Below are 22,548 nucleotides of genomic sequence, written 5' to 3'. Positions count from 1 at the left end.
ATATTTGTTTAAGTCTGGAATGTTGCTATGGAACTGTGGATTGCCTAAGAAGTATCAAATAGTGTGTACATGTTATGTGTACAGGCACGTGTACAGAACAGGGGAAGTGATGAGCTCCCCTGGAAGCTTTCAGTCGCTTTATGTCCAGCTGACCACATTCTGACAAGTGGCTACCGAGGCAGGAGCAATATCGAAAATCAAAGAGCACTAACCCCCAATATTTAAAAAGTTTCCTTAAAGCTGTCCATGACTGTGTCATCTAGACCCTTAACTTCTAGACCTTGAACTTCAGTCAGAGAGAGAAGGGATGAAACTAGGCCAACTTAAGGAGCGGTTCCAGCCACAGGAAACACAGTAAAGTAAAGCCAAGAGCCGAGTAGACTCAGCAAGGAAATAACAAGAAACAACGGAGCGGGGAGAGCGAGGATGCTTTTAAAGAGCTTTGTTTGCTTTTTGGTAGCTAGGAGTTTCCAAAATACTGGACACACCTACAACCACACATAAGTTTCACACACTTCAAAGTCAAACAGAGGACCTGGGAATCCTTCCTGATAGCCTGGGTGAGAGCCAATTAAGCATTGAGGTTAAATCATGAAGTGCCTGGCAGTCTCACTTTTTTAAAGTGAGTATCTCTGAGTAAGAGCCATATGGTTACTGCAATAATGAGGTTTATAAATAGGCTTAATATCCAAACAATCTGGCTTAGAAAAACCAAGACTTATGCTTAGGCTCCAGGTTGACAGCAAGATACCTCCCAGTTGAACACAAGAAGGTTTTCCGGTCTGGGAAATGGAATATGCAACAACTCCACATGCATGGTGAGAATTCCAGTTCTGCCTGAAATCTTCTCTGGGGTTTCTGGGCAATAATGACTCACACTGCTCCAGATCCCATCAGATTCCATCTCCATCCTTCCTTACTGAGATCACTACTGCTACTGATGCACGGACAGCTTTGGAAATTTTGGTTCTCAGGCCTCAGTTCCCTCAAGGGAGAGGAGATTGGGGGACAGACTTAGAAAAAAAAAAAAGCACACAGCAAGACTCAGGGAATTAAATACACATTCTCACAAGTTCAGGTCACATGTGGCTCATTCATGGGAAAGTGGACTGAGATAAAATGCCACAAATACCCGTGAAATAAGCAAGGACCTGAATGATCATCTGATCCTCTGCTTTTGGTTTTTAGTGGCATATGGGGTACAGACTGAACAGAACTGAATATCCCCAGAAAATTCCACTGAATCTGTCTTAAAACATTTGTACAGACTACTTTAGATGTTGCTGAAAATGGAAGGCCCTTATACATTTCTTCTCATTTCTACCAGTGATTTCATATTCCATGACACCCATGTTAAAATCTAGATTTGCAAAGCTATATATATTAATTGCTTAACGGATTTTCCCATTTTTAATTTTTTAATGTAATTTTATTTTGATCTTCCTTGTTGCTTTATTGCTTTGTAAAATTTTATTTATTTATGGCCACACCACTCAGCACATGGGACCTTAGTTCCCCAACCAGCGATCGAACTCCCACCCCCTGCAGTGGAAGCACAGAATCCTAACCACTGGACCACCAGGGAAGTCGTCCCATATTTTTAACAAGTAAATACCAATGGGGGGGGGAATATATATATATATACACACACACATATATATATATAGCAATCTCCTGGCACGTTCAAGCAGACTATTTGAGGGGAGAAGGAGAAAAAGATACTAGAGAAAATGAGTTTTTCTTCTCTTACTCACTCAAATATTTAACTGATAAGCTACAGAATGAAAAACCATGTGGGAAACGATTCTATTTTCCTGCTCTGCCAAAGATCCAAGGCAGAACAAAAAATAATGAAATGACATAAACTCACTTTCACCTGGAATAACCCAACAATTAGGAAAGATTTGTTTCTGCTTCAATTTTCTAAAGAATTTTTCTGCCAGATTGTCTATTGGGGAAAATTGTCCTATAGATTCATACTCTTTCATTTAGGGCTCTTAGAAAATTAAGATCATGTTTGGGGACAGCAACTCCCAAAGTATAGAATTCCAGTATGTTTAAATTAGTGATGTGGTCAAAGTCAAATGAAGGAAACCTTCGAGAGAATGGTGTGGGGTTGAGGATGGTGAATCAGAAAACTGAGAGCATGCTCATCTGAAACAGAGCTGTGCATAAGGTACTCAATGTTTAATTCATTTCTGGGAGCAAATGTGTTTCTATCTAGTGCTGGCTTGGTTGTGGCAAAAAGAGAAATCTCTAAAGAGAAGATTTAGTTCAAACTACACGACCCCCAGTGGCTCAGTGGTCAAGAATTCACCTGTAGTACAGGAAATAAAGGAGACACGGGTTTGATCCCTGGGAAGATCCCCTGGAGGAGGGCATGGCAACCCACTCCAGTATTCTTGCCAGGAAAATCCCATGGACAGAGGAGCCTGGAGGGCTGCAGTCCATGGGGTCGTAAAGAGTCAAAGACAGCTGAAGCCACTGAGCATGCACACACACACACACGACCCCACAGGAAGTCTCATCTGTACCAGCAACAACTCACAGTCACTCCACGCAGTCCCCAAGGCGCCCACACTCTCACAGGCCTGTGTTTTCATCGCTCCCCGTCCCCAGCCCCATCATTTGCCTGCAGACAGCTGTTCAGACACAAATATCCAAATCTCCTGGTCATGCCTGCTTCTCTCCTGGGCCTGGGTTAAAAATTCCAGCACTCAGATTACTGTCTAACAGGCCCCAAAATATGACCCCTCCCAAAAGAAAGCTGAAACCTTCCTCTGAAAAGCATTATTTGTGAGCAGATCAAGCACTGTTTTCCTCTAGCTTAACATCCACTGCTTACAGCTGGGCAGTGAGCCCATCAGTGGCACCAGTGAAAAAATATAGAAAGGCTGTTAGAGAAAGAAAACAGAAAGTAAATACCACACTTGTAGAAGTCCAAACAGTACTTTTTTGCATAAGTGATCTATCCCTCCATTCACATATTTATTTACACTTACAGTGTTCTAAGTACAGTAAAACTGTGTGGGTGGGAACGGGAGAGATTTTTGTGACCTCCTTCCTGGAAGCCTGGCTCCTGCTTAGATAAACATCAATGAGAAAAGCTGAAAACAAAAATATTTCTTAGTATCTGTGACGACACTGCCAGAAGGGAGATAAATCCAAAGGACTGAGACAAAATCTCACTCTGCAGATATATTCCTGAAACCAGAGGAGGGGTGGGTTTTTAATTGAATTATCCAGAGAGATGCTTAAATTTTCTACTCTATTTATCCCATGTAGATTTAGCCAGAACAAAAATGTATCTTCTGCCAAGTTTAACTTCAGAGGGCAGTCTAATGTTTTTTAAGCCTTTCCTATCTACTCCCATAGCACTCCTTCTGTCTTCCTCCCAACTTGTTATCATAACCTACTCCTGGCAGAAAGCAGCTGTTGGTCATTTATAATTTCAGGTGAATGTTAAGTCAATGCAACAGCTCCTTGAAAGCAGAAGTCCTTCTTGTTTCCTCTAAAATCTTCTCTCACAATAGAATCATCTAGAGAAGGCTCCTGTCTGGACATACACTCCGTAAATTTCAGCAATTTAAATATGGCAAAAGTAAGGTCAATGCTCAAATTACAGGGGAAAAAAAACCCACTCACCTAGCAGATGCGCTCCTAGAGACCATTCAGAGCTCCACAGTCAACTGAATGAATAGGTTGAGCATTCAAACTAAATTCTCAGCTACAGCTACCTTCACTGAAACTATCCCAACTCCCAGAAACAAGTGCTTTGGACAATTCTTTCATTTTTCTAACCATGACTAATTTCAGTCAGTGGTTTCATAGGCAGAATGGCAGTTCTAAGCATTTATGAGGCGCGATTTACAATGTGCTGCGTGTGCTTAGTCACTCAGTCGTGTCTAACAATCTGCAACCCCATGGCGTAAAGCCCGCCAGGCTCCACAGTTCATGGAATTTTCCAGGCGAGAATATTGGAGTAGGTTGCCATCTCCTAATCCAGGGGATCTTCCTGACCCAGGAGTCGAACCTGTGTCTCCTGCATTGGCAGGCAGATTCTTTACCACTACACCCCCTGGGAAGCCCTGATTTACAATAATTCACCCTTATATTTCACAAATCAGCTACAAAGGATGCTGTTCATGAAAATGTTTATAGTTTCTCATAGTAACAGACCAGGCTCCAAGTAACAACCTAGAATAGTATAGTAAGTAAAAGTAAAAAGTCACTCAGTCGTGTCCGACTCTTTGCAACCCCGTGGACTGTAGCCTACAGGCTCCTCGGTCTGTGGGATTCTCCAGGCAAGGATACTGGAGTGGGTTGCCATTTCCTTCTCCAACCTAGAATAGTAACAACCTAGAATAGTATAGTAAATATAAAATATTGGGGGAGGGGGGTAATTTAAAGACTTGTAAGACCTCTTAGCATATTAAAAAGCAGAGACATTACTTTGCCAACAAAGGTCCGTCTAGTCAAGGCTATGGTTTTTCCAGTAGTCATGTACGGATGTGAAAGTTGGACTGTGAAGAAAGCTGAGCATGGAAGAATTGATGCTTTTGAAGTGTGGTGTTGGAGAAGACTCTTGAGAGTCCCTTGGACTGCAAGGAGATCCAACCAGTCCATTATGAAGGAGATCAGCCCTGGATGTTCTTTGGAAGGAATTATGCTAAAGCTGAAACTCCAGTACTTTGGCCACCTCATGCGAAAAGTTGACTCACTGGAAAAGACTCTGATGCTGGGAGGGATTGGGAGCAGGAGGAGAAGGGGACGACCGAGGATGAGATGGCTGGATGGCATCACCGACTCGATGGTCAGGAGTTTGCGTGAACTCTGGGAGTTGGTGATGGACAGGGAGGCCTGGCGTGCGGCAATTCATGGGGTCGCAAAGAGTAGGACATGACTGAGCGACTGAACTGCACTGAACTGAAGACCTCTTATAGCCATCCTCAGACAAGATTCAGAGAAGTAGAGGAAAAAAAGGTGGGGGGATATTAATATGAATTTGAACTACTAAAACACACCGGGGAGTAGTTTTAATATTAGTGGACTAATATTCCACTGCTGGATTTATTCAGTGTCTCTAAAGTGTAAGAAAAGCCTTGGTTATTTAAAAATTTCAAGTGTTTGGAATGTGGATAAATAGTATTTAATGTTCTTTGGATGCCCAATAGTGACTTTCAGCCAAAATACATCCTCAAGTTGATTTTCATGCTTCTAGTGGCCTCAAGGGAAAGGAAAGCTATATTTTAATTGAACACTGGTCCCTGCAATAGGCCCTTGGAAGGGAGTGGAAAAGAATGGTAGGTGGACCACTTTTGGATGGCTTCCCAGGTGGCGCTAATGATAAAGAACCCACCTGCCAATGCAGGAGACATAAGAGACACAGGTTCGATCCCTAGATCAGGAAGATCTGCAGTAGGAGATGGCAACCCACTCCAGTATTCTTGCCTGGAAAATTTCATGGGTAGAGGAGCCTGACAGGCTATAGACCATGGGGTCACAGAGAGTCGGATACGACTGAAACAAATTAGCAGGCAAAGAGCTGTCAGGATAAAAGGCCATGAATGAGGCAGAGGTGCTGTGAAGGGTGAGCACTATCGCAGAACTATGGGTGCTCCAAGAGTCAGAGGCCCAGTGTGTGTGCCACAGGACACCTTGGGAGCAGCAGCACAAGGTTGCACCCACTGGACAAGCCTACACAACAGGATGGCCTCCTGCAGGGTGTAGGGAGCTCCATCCACCCAGCCAAGCTCCACCAGACCCTTCTGCAGGGGGCAGGCTCCGAGCTCCTAGTCTCACTGCCTAGATCACGTCCAACAGTCTCCACAAGGTCCAAGACAAGAGCCTCATTCCATTTGGTTTCTTGGGTGATGGTCTCTTTCTGCCTTTAAAATAGCGGAAACAACCCCACCTAGCCCCCAGGCTTCTGTCTTTGCTGCAAACCCATCTTGGGATGGACATGACACTCCCAGTCAATACGAGGGGTCTTAAGCAAAGCCATATAAATGTGCCTCACACTTAATCATTATTTTTCTTAGCTGTCCCTCCAAAAGCTATGAGGTGGGCCATGTGAGCACTTTCCCTCCATAAGAGAAAACTGGAACCAAGGAAAATGAACCAAAGAAAATTGAAGACAGAAAATGGAGCTAGAAATGAAGAAATCTCTCTGCTTAGGGCTACTTCTCAAAAGACAGAGGCTGTAGAGCCATCAAAATAATAAACACTTGGTTGCAAAATACTGAGTTGTAATTAGCTAGTGCTATGCTTAGTTGCTCAGTTGTGTCTAACTCTTTGCAACCCCATGGACTGTAGCCCACCAGACTCCTCTGTCCTTGGGGATTCCCCAGGCAGGAATACTGGCGTGGGTTGCCATGCCCTTCTCCAGGGGATCTTCCCAACCCAGGGATCGAACCTAGGTCTCCTGCGTTAAAGGTGGATTCTTTATAGTCTGAGCCATCAGGGAAGCCCAATTAGCTAGTAAATTAGCACAACCAAATTATGACAAGCAAGTGACGATGTACTAATATACTGTATTAGTATTCAAGTATAGAAATTTTCATTCTAAATTTAAGAATCTACTTAACCCTTTTTGATATTCACCTCTTTCTCCCCTTCCATATACATTAAGAACAAAATTCAGGGAGACAATCCATCTTTATTAGGAGAAAAAAGATTCAAAAACAGTCCCTCAAACACAAATGTCTTCCTTCTCTAAATCCTAGGACATTGTGTTAATGTCACTTATCCAGCAATTAAATATTTTTGTCCATACTTGGTCTTTTTTTTAACTCTTTACCTCTATAAAGAATTGTCTTGTCTCCTTAACTAGACTATAAGTTTCCCAAAAGCAGGATTTGCTTTTCTAATATTTTCATAGCTCTTCTGAAGCTCCTAATATCCAATATATAATAGTAATCCAATAAAAATATGCTGAACTTTCTGACATTTGCAATTAAATGGGAGAGTGGAAGGCCCAATTAATACTCTAAAATATATAATCTGTGGGAAATAACAATTTTTTACATTATTCTTTTGGATTTGCTTTACTAGTGAGATTCAGATGAAGCCCCTCTTCCCTGTTCATCTCTTTGCAAGGCTTTAACTCACAACTATGACTTTCAGACCTTAGGCTCCAGGCCAAAGGTCTCTCCATGTTTTTTAGGCTATTATTACTAACAGCTGCTTGGACCTTTTCCAAAGGTGGTCCAAGATATGCTCCAGTTCACCACATCTAAACCCAAATTTATCATTCTGTGCATCCAAGCCCATGCTTCTCTCTGTGGTCTCTAACAAGGCAAAGACACCAAACTCACTGAGACATCTGAGGCAAAACAAACTTTGAAGACAACTTCTCTCTCTCTCTCTCTCTCTCTCTGCTCCTTTCTAATGTCGTGTCTCCTATTCTTTCCTCCTTGGTGGTACTACCATCACTGAAGAACCTTCTCCAACTCATCTCCAGGCCTCAAGTCTCTTCTCCAATCTGTCCTCCAGATTTCTTCCAGAATAGCCATCTTAAAATTAAAAACTCCTTTTGTTACTCTCTAGCTTAAAGTCTTTTAACACTGCCTTAGAACTTAAGGAATAAAATGTAAAGTCCTTGAAATTACATGCATCCCAAAAAAAGATTCCCTGAAAGATGAATGGGGAGTGCCTAGAATACATTTGTATGTGTGTATAATGTGCTCAAATGACAAACCATTCAAGTATTCTTGCCTGGAGAATCCCACAGACAAAGTAGCCCAGAGGGCTACGGTCTATAAGGTCGCAAAGAGTCAGACACGACTGAAACAACTTAGCGCACATAAGCGCACACACACACACAACGTATTCAAATACCTGCCTCCTTAAACTATGAGCATGTATAGTTTTGAATAAACCAAAAATAAATTTTTTTTTAATTCCATGTGTCACTGCCTGGCCCCTGCCTTCCTTCCCAACTTTATCTCTCCTTCCTCCCATCCCTCTGAACCTTGGCACACTGTTACCTCCACCTACTAGCTTTATCTATCCCTCAATATTGTACTCAATGAGCTGCCAGAGGATACTTCACAGTCACCTTTTAAAGAAAAATATCTAAGGTCTTACACGGGGAAGGTAACCCTGTTTCTTGGACAGCTGATGGACCAGGGACCAATGTGGGGGCCCACTGCCTCCAAGGTAAGCTGGGAGATTTCCGTCCAATAGCTCCATGTTGAATGACTGCAACTAGACCCAAACGCACTCTCTCCCTTGGGATTACCAGTAAAAGGTGAGCACAGGGAAAGGCACTGGACTCAGGCTGTATTCCTAGTACATAGGCGCAGCTTCTCCAGTGGTCCATAAAAACAGCTCAGAATTCTGAGCTGATTTATTCTGGACTGACTGGATGACTCCCTGTTTTCCTCATGTCGCTGCAAAAGGCTAACATGAATGAAACAAATCTGTGCATATTTCTTCCTCGTGACTCCAAGGACTCTGCTCACATTGTCTGCAGTCCACTGCTCACACCTTCTCTGGCCCTCCCAGGAGGAAGTAGCTCCCTGCACATCCCTTTGTAACTACAGTCAACACTTCTAGGTGTTCATCTCTTTAGCTATAGCCTTATAGCTTATCTACTTTGGCACACCCAGAGTTTATCAGAGTAACTGGCACATAATAGACATTCAGTAAATGTTAAGTGACTAAACTTCTGAACAGCTGCCTGACCATTGATGACCTTATTTTTAAAAAATGTCAGATGAGTAGAAAGAAAATACAGAACGAGGCTTTATTAAGTGAGAAATATGAGACCAAAGATCTAGGCGTCTTTACCTACGGATGCCCCTCTACCCCCTGGCCTACTTTTGACGCATAGTTTGAAAAAGTCACTTAAGTTCTCTGTACTTCAGTGGGGTTTTAGTGAAGACTTTCAGAGAACCCAAACTGAAAGGAGCCTAAGCAGGAACAGAGCCTGATGGATTCATGTAGCTGGGACAGCAGACTGAACCAGATAAACAACTGTAGGAATGGGGAAATGTGGGAGCAGACCCAGGGGTTTTCACTCCTTCTTCTCCCCTCTGCTTCTCTGTAAGCACTGGCCTATCTCCGGTCATTGAAATGTCCTCTCCATGCAGTCAGAAGTGAACCCAGCAGCAACCTCCAGGATAACCCAGGAAAAGGCAAAGCAGCACCCTCCCTTGGCCAACAGAGAATCTCAGTGGAGGACTCTACTGCTTGGGTTCTCTGCCACACTTGAGAATGACCCCTGTTGGCAGAAAGGCAAAAATTCTATGATTGGCCAATCTGGCATCTGGAGCCCAGGGGACCCGGGAGCAGGGAGTAGGCAAAGGAGTGAGGGGACAGGGTCTACTGCCATAATAAGGCAGGCGGGGGGAAGCATGCTGGATAGACAGAAACAATAATTCCGGTCTGTGACCCTAATAACCATACATTTGGGGATACTTCAGTAACCAAAACAGACCCCCAAAATACTATGCCTTCATCAAACTTGTATTTTAGTTGGAAGAAAGAGACAATAAACATAAGAAATCATACCTCCATTTATATTCATAATACTATTTTAGATAATGTGAAAAAAGCATCAATCATCTTTACAGAGTGTTACATAAGCATAACATTTATTGTATTGACTACCTCATAGTTGGGCAAAACAAATACATGATGGCTTAATTACCATTGTGACAATAAATGCCAAGAAATAAGTGAAACCTGTTCTCTCGCCCTCAATTTTAAAAAAAGAGAGAGAGAGAGAGCACCCTTTTGTCATCATATAACAAGAAAAACTCTTGGTTGGGACCCAAGGTACAAGTTATGACTCAAATCCAGAGCACCGTGAGGCTGCCCCTCATCACCAGAGGAAGCAAGTGCACTCCTCATATTTTCCCTGACTGGAAGATTCCCTAACAAAACAGCCATTGGGAGGGGCCCTTAACAATTCCACCCACACTCCTACAGAGGAAAGAGCTAGGACAGCAGCACTTGGGGGACAGCTAAGGAAACAGAAACACTCACAAAAAAAGGCTCTTCTCAGAAATATAAGAGGACAGCACCCCCCTGACAGACATCATTTAAGAAGGCTCAGGTGTATAGTGTGCGTTCCCTTCCGGCTTAGAGAGATGTGAGCGTGTGTAGGAGAGGGCTATGGGGGAGGCTGAGGAACATCATCCCCTCCTTGAACTACAGATGGCCTCCACACAGCGGTGGGCAGCACCTCCCTCAAGGGAAGAGGGAGTTGTCATAATAAACACCTGGGCTTGCAGGGTTTTGTCATCTCAGAGGTGGTAGATAGTGCTCAAAATTCACTTTTCCAATATTTGATGTACTATTAGTATGCTGAGGATGTCACAGAGGTTAGATTAAGAGTTCTTCCTAATTCTTTCCTACAGAAATACGTCAAACAGTCCTAGCTTTCAAATATGTATTGGTAATTTACTGTAGACCACATAGTATTTGTAGGCACTGGAGATACTTCAGTAACCAAAATAGACCAAAAAAAAAAAAAAGGAACTATGTCCTCAGGGAACATATATTTTAGTTGGAAGAAGTAAACATAACAAATAAATTAAACATATAGTGTCAAGATAGTGAAACATGCTAAAGAAAAAAGTAGAGTGCGGAAAGGGGGATGTGTGGGGCTTATAGTATATAGAGGATCACCCCCTATATTCTCTGCACTGTAGATTCTTGGCAATATTCCTCTTGCTGCTGGTAAAGACCACTCCAGACCAGTGCAGGAAAGAGGAGAGATAAGGGGAGGAAACGAGAGAACCTAGCTAAATGTAAGCCTTGGCCTTCCCAGCTTTCCACCTGAGTTTAGATTCCTGTGCCCAACCTGGGCAATGATGTTAATTAAACCCACCACCCATCTAGTTCATGAACTACGGTGTTGATCGTATCATGACCTATAAGCCTATAATCTTCATTTTGAATATTGAAAAGTTTACCTCTGAGTCTTCATGCTTCTTTCATCACATATTGAGTAAGTACCTACTATGTACCAAACCTTGTTCTAGGCACTAGAGGTTACAGCATTGAGCAAGACACACACAGTCACCACCCTAAAGAACTTACATTTTAATTGAGGAGATGAAAAATTCAAAAATTGATTCAATAAGCAAGATACTTACAAGAAGGAGACAGATACCAGTGAACAGTCCAGGCAGGAGATGATCAAGTCCTGAACTTAGATGGCTCTCAAATGAGCTGAACCAAATTCCTGACTATCTCTGGTCACGTATAAAGCCCCTACTATAGGGTGTCATGATAATAAATTGGTGTAAAAATCCAACTCTGGCTATTGAGTCTTTCTAAAATGTGGCAGAGCAGCTTCTTTTCTCTTATTGTTAATGCACTGTGCAGACAAATAGATACACATCTTTCCATCTCCTAATGTTTCTATTTTGTTAACTGCAGACATGTTATTCCAAGTTGTATAAAAAAGCACGTGCTTTGGTCTCCAGAATCTTTAGCAACTTATTACAGCACTACTGTTTTCTTTTGTTTTAAAGTGGTAGTAAGAACCATAACAGTAGTAAAAAAAAAAATAATGGCATAACAATAGTAACATGTCCTTTTTCAAATTAGAACGTGAAGTTACAGATCTCCTGGGACTGCTGCTGAGCAGGATGTTTCAGCAGGAAGCATAAAAAGAGAGGGACTCAAAAACACACACTTGGAAAAGAATCAACCCACACCTTTTATGTTGAAAAGTACAAGGTGCCGGGTAAACAGGAGAGACATGGAAACAAAAATGCAGATATATCACACCCAGCAATCTGGGGAGAGACATCTAACTGATGAAACAGAGGAAGTCACGATACAGTGTGTTCACTCTAAGCTCCAAAGACTTTTTCATATGTTTCCCACCTCAGCCTGGCTGATTTGCCCACACCCTCTACTCCAACCTGAGGAGCTCTGTTGAGTTGGTTGAAACTATAAAGCAGCCTAAGAGAAGCAGTTTCTGAGTATGTGCACATGAGTCCCTCCTGCTGGGATGGCAAGGAGACCAGCTTGACAACACCTTGACCCTGTATATACCAGGGACCCAGACTTTGCAGATGCAACAAACTTTCTGTGTGCACCTCAATATGATGAGATGGAATGTTCATTACGTAGGACATAAACTTGTAAACACCTCTGTGAAAGAGGTGCTGCATTGCATGCATCTCAACTGTTGGAAGAGCCTGCCAGCCAAAAAGACAAGATTTCCGTCTAAGTTTACAGCCTCTGCTTGCAGCAGCCAAACAATCCAAAACTCATGCTACTTGGCATGGTTTCCCGTTTAGATCAATGGAGATGAAACTCACTTTGTTACTGATTGAAGGGCTCTTACAAGGTACACTTTAAATAGGGATGCCTTAAAGAAACACCTATCTTACTGCTTTCCTTTAGAAACTCTGAATATCCTGGTTGGAATGTAGTCTCCACCAAGGTGAAGATAACTCAGATCAGTGCCTTTCCGATTTGTTTTGGGGTATGTGTGTGTGCGTGTACGTGCGCAGGCATACATGTGTGCTTTCAAAAACATAACTGCAGCAAAACAAACTACGAAGGAGCTGTTTTCCTATCACCACCCTTGGTGCCCTTGGTAGGAACACAGTACCTGGAGAATATACTTGGAGAAAACCTATTTTTTTTTAATCTACACTAGATATTTGATGGCAAATATCTGGTGGTTATGGAAAGTATCTTTGGAACCTATCTGGTCAGCTGTCACTACAGCTTCCTGACTGGGATAACCAGCAGTTCATTGTTTAAGAAATCTTGTCACAGAAAAAAAAATGTGTACTTTCAGATCACTTCTCCTCAGCACCCAAGAATAGGCAGAACCCAATGAAGTGAATGAAATTCAGAGATCTCTGTCCCTCGGTCCAGCTAGAACTCTGGCCACCATATTGAAAACAAATGACCTATTTCAGTGTTCAGATCTTGCTAGGAAACTCCAATATTGTTTCTGAACCCTACTGTCTCCAAAAACAGCCCTTCCTTCCAGTAACTCTTTTCCTGCTAGAAAGAATCCTAAGAAAATATCTGAAGTTGCAGTAGGCTAGGGAGAAGAAGAGGAAGATTTAACAGCCAGAAAACATATTGAATTTGAACTGTTGGTAAGTTCTTGGACCACCTGCCAAGGTGTCTGCAAGCATTTTCCAGAGAATAACTCTTCCTTTGATTAAAAATCTGTGATCTGGGTCCCCAAACTTTTCTCCCCTGATCAATTAAAAAAAGAAAAAGAAATATCTCCATGAATATTGAGCTATACTGTAAGTGAAATCTAAGGACATCTCCCCTTCCCCAAAGAAAGCATGACTTGGAAACAGCAAGGCATTCTACAGCACTCAGAAAGACATGTCTCATTGTTGAAAGACAGGCAGCAGTGACTGTAACTAGGAAGCGGTTGTGGAACTTCTCCCGCTGTATTTAAAGGGCCATGCAGGAGTGAGGGTGAGCAGTCGTGACCGGGGCTGTGTAGTTAAAATACTGATGAGAGAGGGAAATGGGGCACGAGAAATAAACAGGTTTACTTACAGCCCTCGGAGCCGAAGCCAGATTTTCTCGATCTGTTCGGGTTGCAGGTATTTCAGAGAGTTGCTCTCAAATTCTTCAATCTCCTTGGTGGGCGACTCCATAGCTGCAGGTTATCACTGGGAGTGAGGCCCGAGTGAGTTTGGGCTGTCCCCTCCCGCCTCCTTGCCCAGTCCGGCCCTCCAGCTCCAGCCCAGCGCCGCGCGTCTGCCTCACTTTCTGCGTGCGCGCCCCTTTCTGCGCCCCCCAAATCCTGGCTTAAAGCGGGCCCGGAGAGCCGGCGACCCTGGGCCCAGATGCCGTCCGGAGGCAGCTGCGGGAACCAGCCACGCTCCCGGGCTAGTGCCAAGGGTAGGAATTGTGCTTTTGCTCTAGGAGAAAGCACCTCGGACCTACTCGTATTCTTTTTTTTTTTTTGTCCTCAAACAAAGCCGCGGGAGCGAACCGTGTGGCAGCTGGATTGTAAGGGAAAGGGAGGACGGAGAAGGGAGGAGAGGCGGCGAGGAGGGAGAAAGTGAGAAGGGGAGAGCGGGGAGAGGGATGAGCCCAGAAGGAGCCAGCACGGGGCCGGTCTGTCTGACCCTGAAGCCGCACACCCAGGCTGCGCCGGCGCCCCCTGCCCTGGGGCGCGCCGAGGCTCCCCCTCCCGGTCCCTCTCTCCCTGCCCCGCTGCCTTCGCGCCCCTTCTCCGTTTTCTGTCACTTACCAGCAGCTCTGCTGACAAGCGAGAAAACTGACAACTGCGAAGAGTCGTCTGCGAGCGCACAGGGGCCGGCGTCAGGTCTGGCACCCGCGGGCGCGAAGGGAGGGGCGCGCGGAGCACTGCCGTCTGCGGGGCACAAGCTCGCGGGGCTCCAGCCCCGCACCCGGAGACCCGCGCGCGCCAGGGCGGCCCGCCGCGGCGCAGGGCCCCCAGCCCCGCGTCCCGATGGCTCCCGAAGCCCGCACAACATGAACAGCGCGGCACCACACTCGGAAATCCCAGGAAACCGAGGTCTGCGTCCTCCCCGGCGGCTGGCGGGGCGAACAGCCAAGGTGAGGTTCCGCGGAGTTCGTGCCTGGAGCTTTCATTCACAGCGCTCACTTCCACGCCCGCCAGAGAGCCGGTTCCATTTTGAAATATTAAAGCAATTGACAGGAACTAAAGTAACCACACATCACACTTAGAAAGTCTCGATATATTCTTCCTCTCCGCCGCCAAAAAATGGTGTGAAAAAAGGAAAATATAAACAAAAGTAAGGCGGTAGGAGTTTCCACTGACAGACTCTCAAAGGGTCCCTGCAGGGCTGTACTGGGCAGATGCTGACAGTGGAGAGGAGTTTTAGCTCACGAGGCTACAACTCAGTGTCTGAGTCCCCCGAGGTCATTCACAATGTCAATAAAGTGAATTGCTCAAACAGAAAGGGATCAGGCATGCAGCAAGGGGAGGAGGGAAAGAAGTGAAAGTCGCTCAGTCGTCTCTTTTCGACTCTTTTCGACCCTATGGACTATACAGTCCCTGGAATTCTCCAGGCCAGAATATTGGAGAGGGTATCCTTTCCCTTCTCCAGGGGATCGTCCCAACCTAGTGATCGAACCCAGGTGTCCTGCATTGCAGACAGATTCTTTACCAACTGAGCCACAAGGGGAGGCGGGAGGTGGGATTCAAAAAGGGCCCAAAGACAGAAAAAGAAAGACTCTGACAATTTGATTTCAGCCCTGACATCACAGACTGGTGGTCAAACTCCCTTCTAAATGCAGCCATCACCACTTCCCAGGGGCCATGTCAAACCTGGGACTCAGGGTTCCTGAGATTCAAGACACAGCTTGCCCCCATAATGGTATTTTCCTCCACTGGCAGTTAATGATTCTTCCAGTTACACTCCCAGTATTCTTTTTCTGTCTATCAGATATTTGCCTGCTTCTCAAAATTAAGATAAATGTAAAGGTAAGAACTAGCTTTTCTCCATTGCTCAAGCAAAATTCCATTCAAGTGGCCTTGATAAAGAAAAATTTAAGAGTGTTTAAATCCTAAATGCTCATCCATTGGGAAGTGGGCATTTATTTTCCAAAAATTAGAGTTAAGAGTGATGAGGATGGCATGGCTGGCCCCATTCATTCCAGTGGAAAAGGTATCTGCTTCAAGGTGAGACGACGGAACTTTTTGACTGAAAAGGACTCACACACTCACCTACAACAATCTTAAGTCACCTCATTAAACTTGGTTCAAGGAGTTTCTGGAAGCACCTACAGTTCCACTGAGTTAAAGGCAAAGGCAGCATTAAGCAGTCAACATATTAACGTAAAATTCATTTACCTAAATGAAACCAATTTACTTACCCAATGTCACCAAGCTCAGAACAGTGACCTGGTGGAATTGGACATTAAGAGGTTATTTTAATGACTTGTTTGGGAGATGCAAAACAGTGTATGATACCCAAATGGAGTTCCCATCAGACTGTATACCTTGGGCAACCTGCTATCATAATATGGAAGCACAGGAATGATAATAATAGTGAGTACATATTGAAACTTTCTATGGTCCCAACCCTGTTCTAAGGGCTCTGCTGCTGCTGCTGCTAAGTCGCTTCAGTCATGTCTGACTCTGCGCGACCCCATAGATGGCAGCCCTGGGAATCTCCAGGCAAGAACACTGGAGTGGGTTGCCATTTCCTTCTCCAATGCATGAAAGTGAAAAGTGAAAGTGAAGTTGCTCAGTCGTGTCCGACTCTTAGCGACCCCATGGACTGCAACCTACCAGGCTCCTCTGTCCATGGGATTTTCCAGGCAAGAGTACTGGAGTGGGTTGTCATTGCCTTCTCCGTCTAAGGGCTCTACACTCACATAATACCAACAACAATATTATAAAGAAAATGCTATTATTATCTCCATTTTATAGTAGAAAACTGAAGCACAAGGAGGTTATCTAAACCTACCAGGAAGAGAACTGAACTGGAAAAGGCCAGAGTTTGAGTTATGATTCATTACCTTATCCAATACAAAACAGTCCCCTTCACAGGATCCCATTTTCCACATCTTTAAAGAATTTATGCAAAAAGTTTTTTTATGTCTGTTTCACCTTTATGATTCTATGAGGTCATCTGAAGAGAACTGGGGAAAAGAAATGCTGAAAAGGAAGATGCATATTGCTGAATACATATTTTAACTACATCATGGTTTCTCCAAGGACTGGCCTAGAAAGAAAGGATAGAAGGGAATTTAAAAGGATGATACTCAATTTCCTGCCATCCATCATATCTATGACTTTTTCTTTGTGTTACTGGGATGTTAATCAAGTCAGAGAAAAGCAAAGTTTGGAAGAAAAAGGAAAGAAATAACCTTTCACTTTTAAGTAAGCTAATCAGAGAAGGAGGACCAAAAATAGTGTTTATAAGTTTGTGAAGCATGATTTTGTTTCATTTTAGAAGTTTTTAAATAGTAAATATGTACGAGAAAGTTAATAAGGACATAACTTTATTTTAGAGTCAAAGTAGTTTTTGGAGCTGGGGGAACCTTAAAGATAATCTAATTTAGACATCTTCAAATTCTTTAAGCAATAGAATATTTTATTTCAAATTAATACTTTTAAGGGATTTTAATACATACCTCAGATTTAAAAAGTAAAGAAAGAGCTGCTCTTGTTGAATAGGGAAGTAGAGTAATTAGTTCTCAGGGTCAAAGCCCACCTCTACATTTTCCATATTCCATCTCTGAGTAACCAATGCTCCCACTTCACAGATGAGAAAACTGAGGTCAAAGTACCATAAAATACCCCAGGATTCCTTGCTTCTCATTGAAGGTTCTTTCTAAACCACATCAGAAAGGGTTTGTCCTCTCTCTGCCTGCAAAATATTACTACTTTTGGATACACTCTGTTATTATGTCACTCAGATTTTGTTGCCTCTTTATCTGTCACAGTCAGGGTATCCTTGCATGCTGTAGCAACACATTACAAGCTACAATTTCCACTGGCAACTTTGCTTTGGAAGTCAGTTTCCATGGCAACTTCCTATCCCAGCTTTTTGAGTAAGACCTTTTAGGAAATCTTACATGGTAAAACATCATTAATTAAACATGAAAGAAAGTGAAGTCGCTCAGTCGTGTCCAACTCTTTGCGATCCCATGCACTGTAGCCTACCAGGCTCCTCCCTTCCATGGGATTCTTAGATGTGCATATATACATAAATATACATAACATATATATACATACATATAATTGCCAAATTAATAATCCACCAAAATCAACCTACCTAAGGAGGTAAAAGACTTGTACTCAAAAAGACACTGATGAAAGAAACTAAATGTGACACAAACAGATGGAAATATATACTGTGTTCTTGGTTTGGAAGAATCAGTATTATTAAAATGACTATACTACCCAAGGCAATCTACAGACTCAATTCCATCCCTATGAAAATATCAATGGTATTTTTCACAGAACTAGAACAAATAAATTTAAAATTTGTATGGAAACACAAAAGTCCCTGAATAACCAAAACAGTTTTGAGAAAGAACAGAGCTAGAGGAATCACGCTCCCTGACTTCACACGATCCAACAGTAATCAAAAGCCACAGTAATCAAAACAGTATGGCACTGGCACAAAAATAGACACAGAGATCAATGAACAGGATAAAAAGCCCAGAAATAAACCCATGCGCCTATGGTCAACTAATATAAAGGAGGCAAGGATATACAATGGAGAAAAGACAGTCTCTTCAATAAGTAGTGCTGAGAAAACTGGAAGGTTACATGTAAAAGAATGAAATTAGAACATTCTCTAATACTATATACAAAAATAAATTCAAAATGAATTAAAGACCTAAATTTAAGACTGGATACTATAAAACTCCTAGAGGAAAACATAGGCAGAACACCCTTTGACATAAATCACAGAATTTTTGTTTTTGGATCTGTCTCCTAAAATAAAGGAAACAAAACCAAAAATAAATAGGACCAAAGTGACTCATTGGAAAAGACTCTGATGCTGGGAGGGATTGGGGGCAGGAGGAAAAGGGGACGACAGAGGATGAGATGGCTGGATGGCATCACCGACTCAATGGTCAGGAGTTTGCGTGAACTCCGGGAGTTGGTGATGGACAGGGAGGCCTGGCGAGCTGCGATTCATGGGGTCGCAAAGAGTCGGACACAACTGGGCGACTGAACTGAAGCAAACTTGAAAGCTTCTGCACAGCAAAGGAAATCATTGACAAAATGAAAGGACAACCAACTGAATGGGAGCAAATACTTGCAAATGATATGACTGATAAAGAGATTAATGTCCAACACATATAAACTCAAGATCAAAAAACAAACAACTACATTTAAAAATGGACAGAAAGAAAAACTAAAATGACACTCTTCCAAAGAGGAAAGGAAATGTCTAACAGAACATGAAAAGACGTTCAACATCTCTATTCATCAGATAAAAACAATTCAAAACCATGAGATATCACCTCATACCTATCAAAATGGCTATCATCAAAAAGAATAAAAATAACAAATGGTGGGGAGGACTTGAAGAAAAGGGAATCCTTGTGCACTGTTTGTGGGTATGTAAACTGATGCAGCCTCTGCAGAAAACAGTATGAAGATTTCTCAAGAAACTAAAAATAGAACTTCTATATGACCCAGCAATTCCAGGCATGGGTATCAAAAAAAAAAAAACCTAAAAACACTAATTCAAAAGATATGTGCACCCCAATGCTCATAACAGCATTGCTTACCATTATCAAGGTATGAAGCAAACTAAGTGTCCATCAACAAGTGAATATCTAAAGAAGATGTGGTATACATACACAATGGAATACTACTCAGCCATCAAGAGGAATGAAATTTTGTCATTTGCAGTGATATGGATGGACTTGGAGGACACTATGCTAAGTGAAGCAAGTCACATAGAGAAAGGCAAACACTGTGTGATATCTCTTATATATGGAATCTAAAAAAAATACAACATACTAGTGAATAAAACAAAAAGGAAGTATACTCACAGATACAAACTAATGGTTTGTTGCAAACCACCAGAACAAACTGGTGGTTACCAGGGTAGAGAGGTGGGGCAATAGAGGGGTGGGGCAGGGGGGATGCAAACTACAGGTAGATGATAGGTTACAGGGATGTTCTGTACAATGTGGGGAATGTAGCCGATATTTTGTAACAACTGTAAGTGGAGTATAGCCATTAAAACAAACTGTATAAAAATAAAAACAAAAAATAAGATCTTTGGTTCAGGAATTAAAACAGTTCCCCAAATAGACAAAGAATAACTTAATCTAAGTACAAAAACCTCTGCATCATCAGCATTAAGGATCACAAGATCAGAGAGAGTGAGTTCCCTGTACATGGCAGAGTTCAAGCAGAAGCTGCATGACCATCAGACAAGGGAGCAGGAATCAGGCTTTGCAAACAAGAATGACCCCTCAGTTCCCATTCACTGTGACAATGTCACAATTCAGCAATAACTACACTAACCACACCACTACCCTTACTGCTTATTGAGAAGAACCATGTGCCAAGCTCCATGCTAAGCACATCCCAGGCTGGCTCACATTCACCCTCAATGAAACACTTCAGGAGAATTCATTCTGCCCATTTACAAGCTCCAATACTCTGGCCATCTGATACGAAGAGCAGACTCTTTGGAAACAAGCCCATTGCTGGGAAAGATAGAAGGCATGAGGGGACGACAGAGGACAAGATGGTTAGATAGCATCACTGACTCGATGGACATGAGTTTGAGCAAGCTCCGGGAGTTGGTGATGGACAGGGAGGCCTGGCATGCTGCAGGCCATGGGGTTGCAAAGAGTCAGACACGACTGAGCAAGTGAACAACAACATTTACAAGTAAAGACAGAGAGGCTCCCAAAATGTCTGATCATTTTTGCGAAGATGCACTGCTATAGGAGTAAAGCCAGGTTTTAAATCCAGGCCAGAGTGCAAAGTTCTTTTCCCTTAGTTATCTCCTCCCTGCAGACACATAAAAAGACAAAAGATATATAACACAGAGAAGGTGGAGCTGCAGCAGCACGGTTGAGGGCTGGGGGGAATCAAGGAGGTTATATAGTAGAGATAACATCTGAACTGGATCCTGAAGGTGGAAGGTGGATAGAGGCAGGTCATTCTAGAAAGAGGGAACTGTATGGAAAGAGACACAGAAGCGTGAGAAAGGGTGGAGTGTCCAGCAATCCACAAACAATTTTATGTAGCCTGACTATAAGTGCATGACTAAGAGGAGCAAGAGAAAGGCTAGAGGGGTCAGCCAGACCTGTATGGTCATGGAAGAAGTCAGAGCTCTCTTCTGTGGATGACAGGGAGCCATGGATGTCTCTAGGTAGAGGGAAGCACAGTCACATGTGGAGAGTACTTGCTGCCTGAATATGCGTCATATACTGAGGTCAACTCCAGGAAGCTGCCACAGTACCATGCAACAACCACTGGGCAAATGATAACCAAGGCTCCATAGGAGGAATCCAGCTACCAAATTCCAACAAGCTCTTTGGCTTACCAAGGAGGAGCTGGATAAAGAAAACTGGAGAGCTGGATAAAGTCAGGAAAAACACAGAATTATCTCCCATGAATACTCATCTTCTAGCTTTGAGAATATGACCACTTGCTTTGACCTCCATGAAACAAGCAGTGCCCTTGATACATTTTTCATGACTTGCAAATGGCATCATCCAGAGTCTGTTGATGGGGAAATTCTGGAGCAGCCTTTAGGACATTGCAAGTAGCACCACTAGGCACAGCAGCCCCTCCTTCCTGCCTACACAGATGTGAGCCAGCCCCCATGACACACTGTCAACATAGGCTCTTCTCTCCCACGGGCTTTTCTTTCTGGCAAGGGGCCTCTTTGGTGATGATCATACTGCTTTCCCCCTTGATTTCTTCTCTTTTTGGCTTCATAATATGGGGCAGACTCTGTGCCAGGAACCACCTCCACCATGAAAAAATAAAAGGTGCAAAAAGAGAAAGGGGACTGATGAAGCTCAGAGGACCTGGTCTCAGCCCCACATGAAATGCGGCTCATCTATCCAGAGTGTGGCCCAGAGAGGCAGGGAGAGGAGATGGGAAGAGAGACAGGATGGAGTCCCAGGGTTCGTCTGATGTAACCTGCATGTGACCGAGTTTTTGCCCCTCCCTCTGGAAGGATCCTTCAGTTGCTCTGACAGGAGAAATTCGTGTAACCCTTCCAGTGGAGGTGACACAGGAAAAGGAAAGGTCCAGGAGTATCTTTGAATCACATGTGACCTGGAACAAGACTCTTCTGGTCTGAGCTAACTAAGCTTTTCATGGACCCAAAAAAGCTGTAGGAAAACCTGGAATCTGGCCCCTGGCTAGACTGGACTATAATAAACATGGCGGCTAGGTTGGCCAATCGAGGCATCCACCTCCTACCTCTGAACAAAGAGGTCTGAGGGTGACCTGTCACCAAAGCAGATCCAGCACTGGGCCTTTACGGAAAATTTGATGTGGTCTTTGGGAAAAAGAGAGGAAGTCTACTTGTCTTTTCTCTGAGATAACAAGCTAAAAGGCTTGAGCTTTTCTTGGCCCTGGAGTTACCTTTTTTTTACCATGTAGAGAGGGTATACCAGAAAAAAATGACACCAACAGAGAGAAAAAGCAGAGAGAACTATTAAAATATATATATATATATGTTAAAGGATCTTCTGAGCTCCTTGATCCTGCTATGCCTACCCATGGACTTTTAACTTATATTAACAAAATAAATACCTTATACCCCACCCCATGTTATGTTTTTTCTCTTTTTTCACTTAAACTAAACTGAATAAGATTTCTGTCACTGATGACTAAAAGAATCCTAGCAAATACACTTCCTCTCTTAGGGGATTGCTGTAAGGAGTTTTAAAAAAACCTGTATGACCAGTATCTTAAACTCTAAAGGCTCTCATGAGACAACAGTCTCTCCCCTATCTCATCTGTCCAACAGCACATGAAAGAAGGGAAGCTGAAAGGAGATTTTATTTTGATAAAATCTCTGATTTTATATATATAAATATATATATTTAGTATAAATATATTAAATATATATAAAATCTCTGATTTCT

General features: G+C 43.1%; 1 protein-coding gene across 5 annotated transcripts in view; it reads right to left on the bottom strand.

Moving 5' to 3' along the window:
* The window catches only part of PDE1C (phosphodiesterase 1C), a 531,701-nt gene that overhangs the window by 316,591 nt on the left and 192,562 nt on the right, over window positions 1-22,548 (bottom strand). For 3 of the 5 annotated variants that reach the window (XM_040259677.1, XM_040259678.1, XM_040259679.1), the window contains exon 1: window positions 13,507-14,069. The exons of 1 other annotated variant lie outside the window; for it this stretch is intronic. In XM_040259677.1, the coding sequence (XP_040115611.1) occupies window positions 13,507-13,607 (101 nt within the window). In that variant the 5' untranslated portion in view covers window positions 13,608-14,069. Of the gene's footprint in view, window positions 1-13,506; window positions 14,071-22,548 lie in introns of those variants that run through there. One more of the 5 variants, XM_040259682.1, reaches the window with a different exon arrangement.

This window comes from Oryx dammah, unplaced genomic scaffold (assembly GCF_014754425.2).
Source record: "Oryx dammah isolate SB20612 unplaced genomic scaffold, SCBI_Odam_1.1 HiC_scaffold_18, whole genome shotgun sequence".
NCBI classification, from domain to species: Eukaryota; Metazoa; Chordata; class Mammalia; order Artiodactyla; family Bovidae; genus Oryx; species Oryx dammah.
The sequence above is the reverse complement of the archived record's forward strand: the minus strand, read 5'-3'. Positions and strand labels throughout refer to the sequence as shown.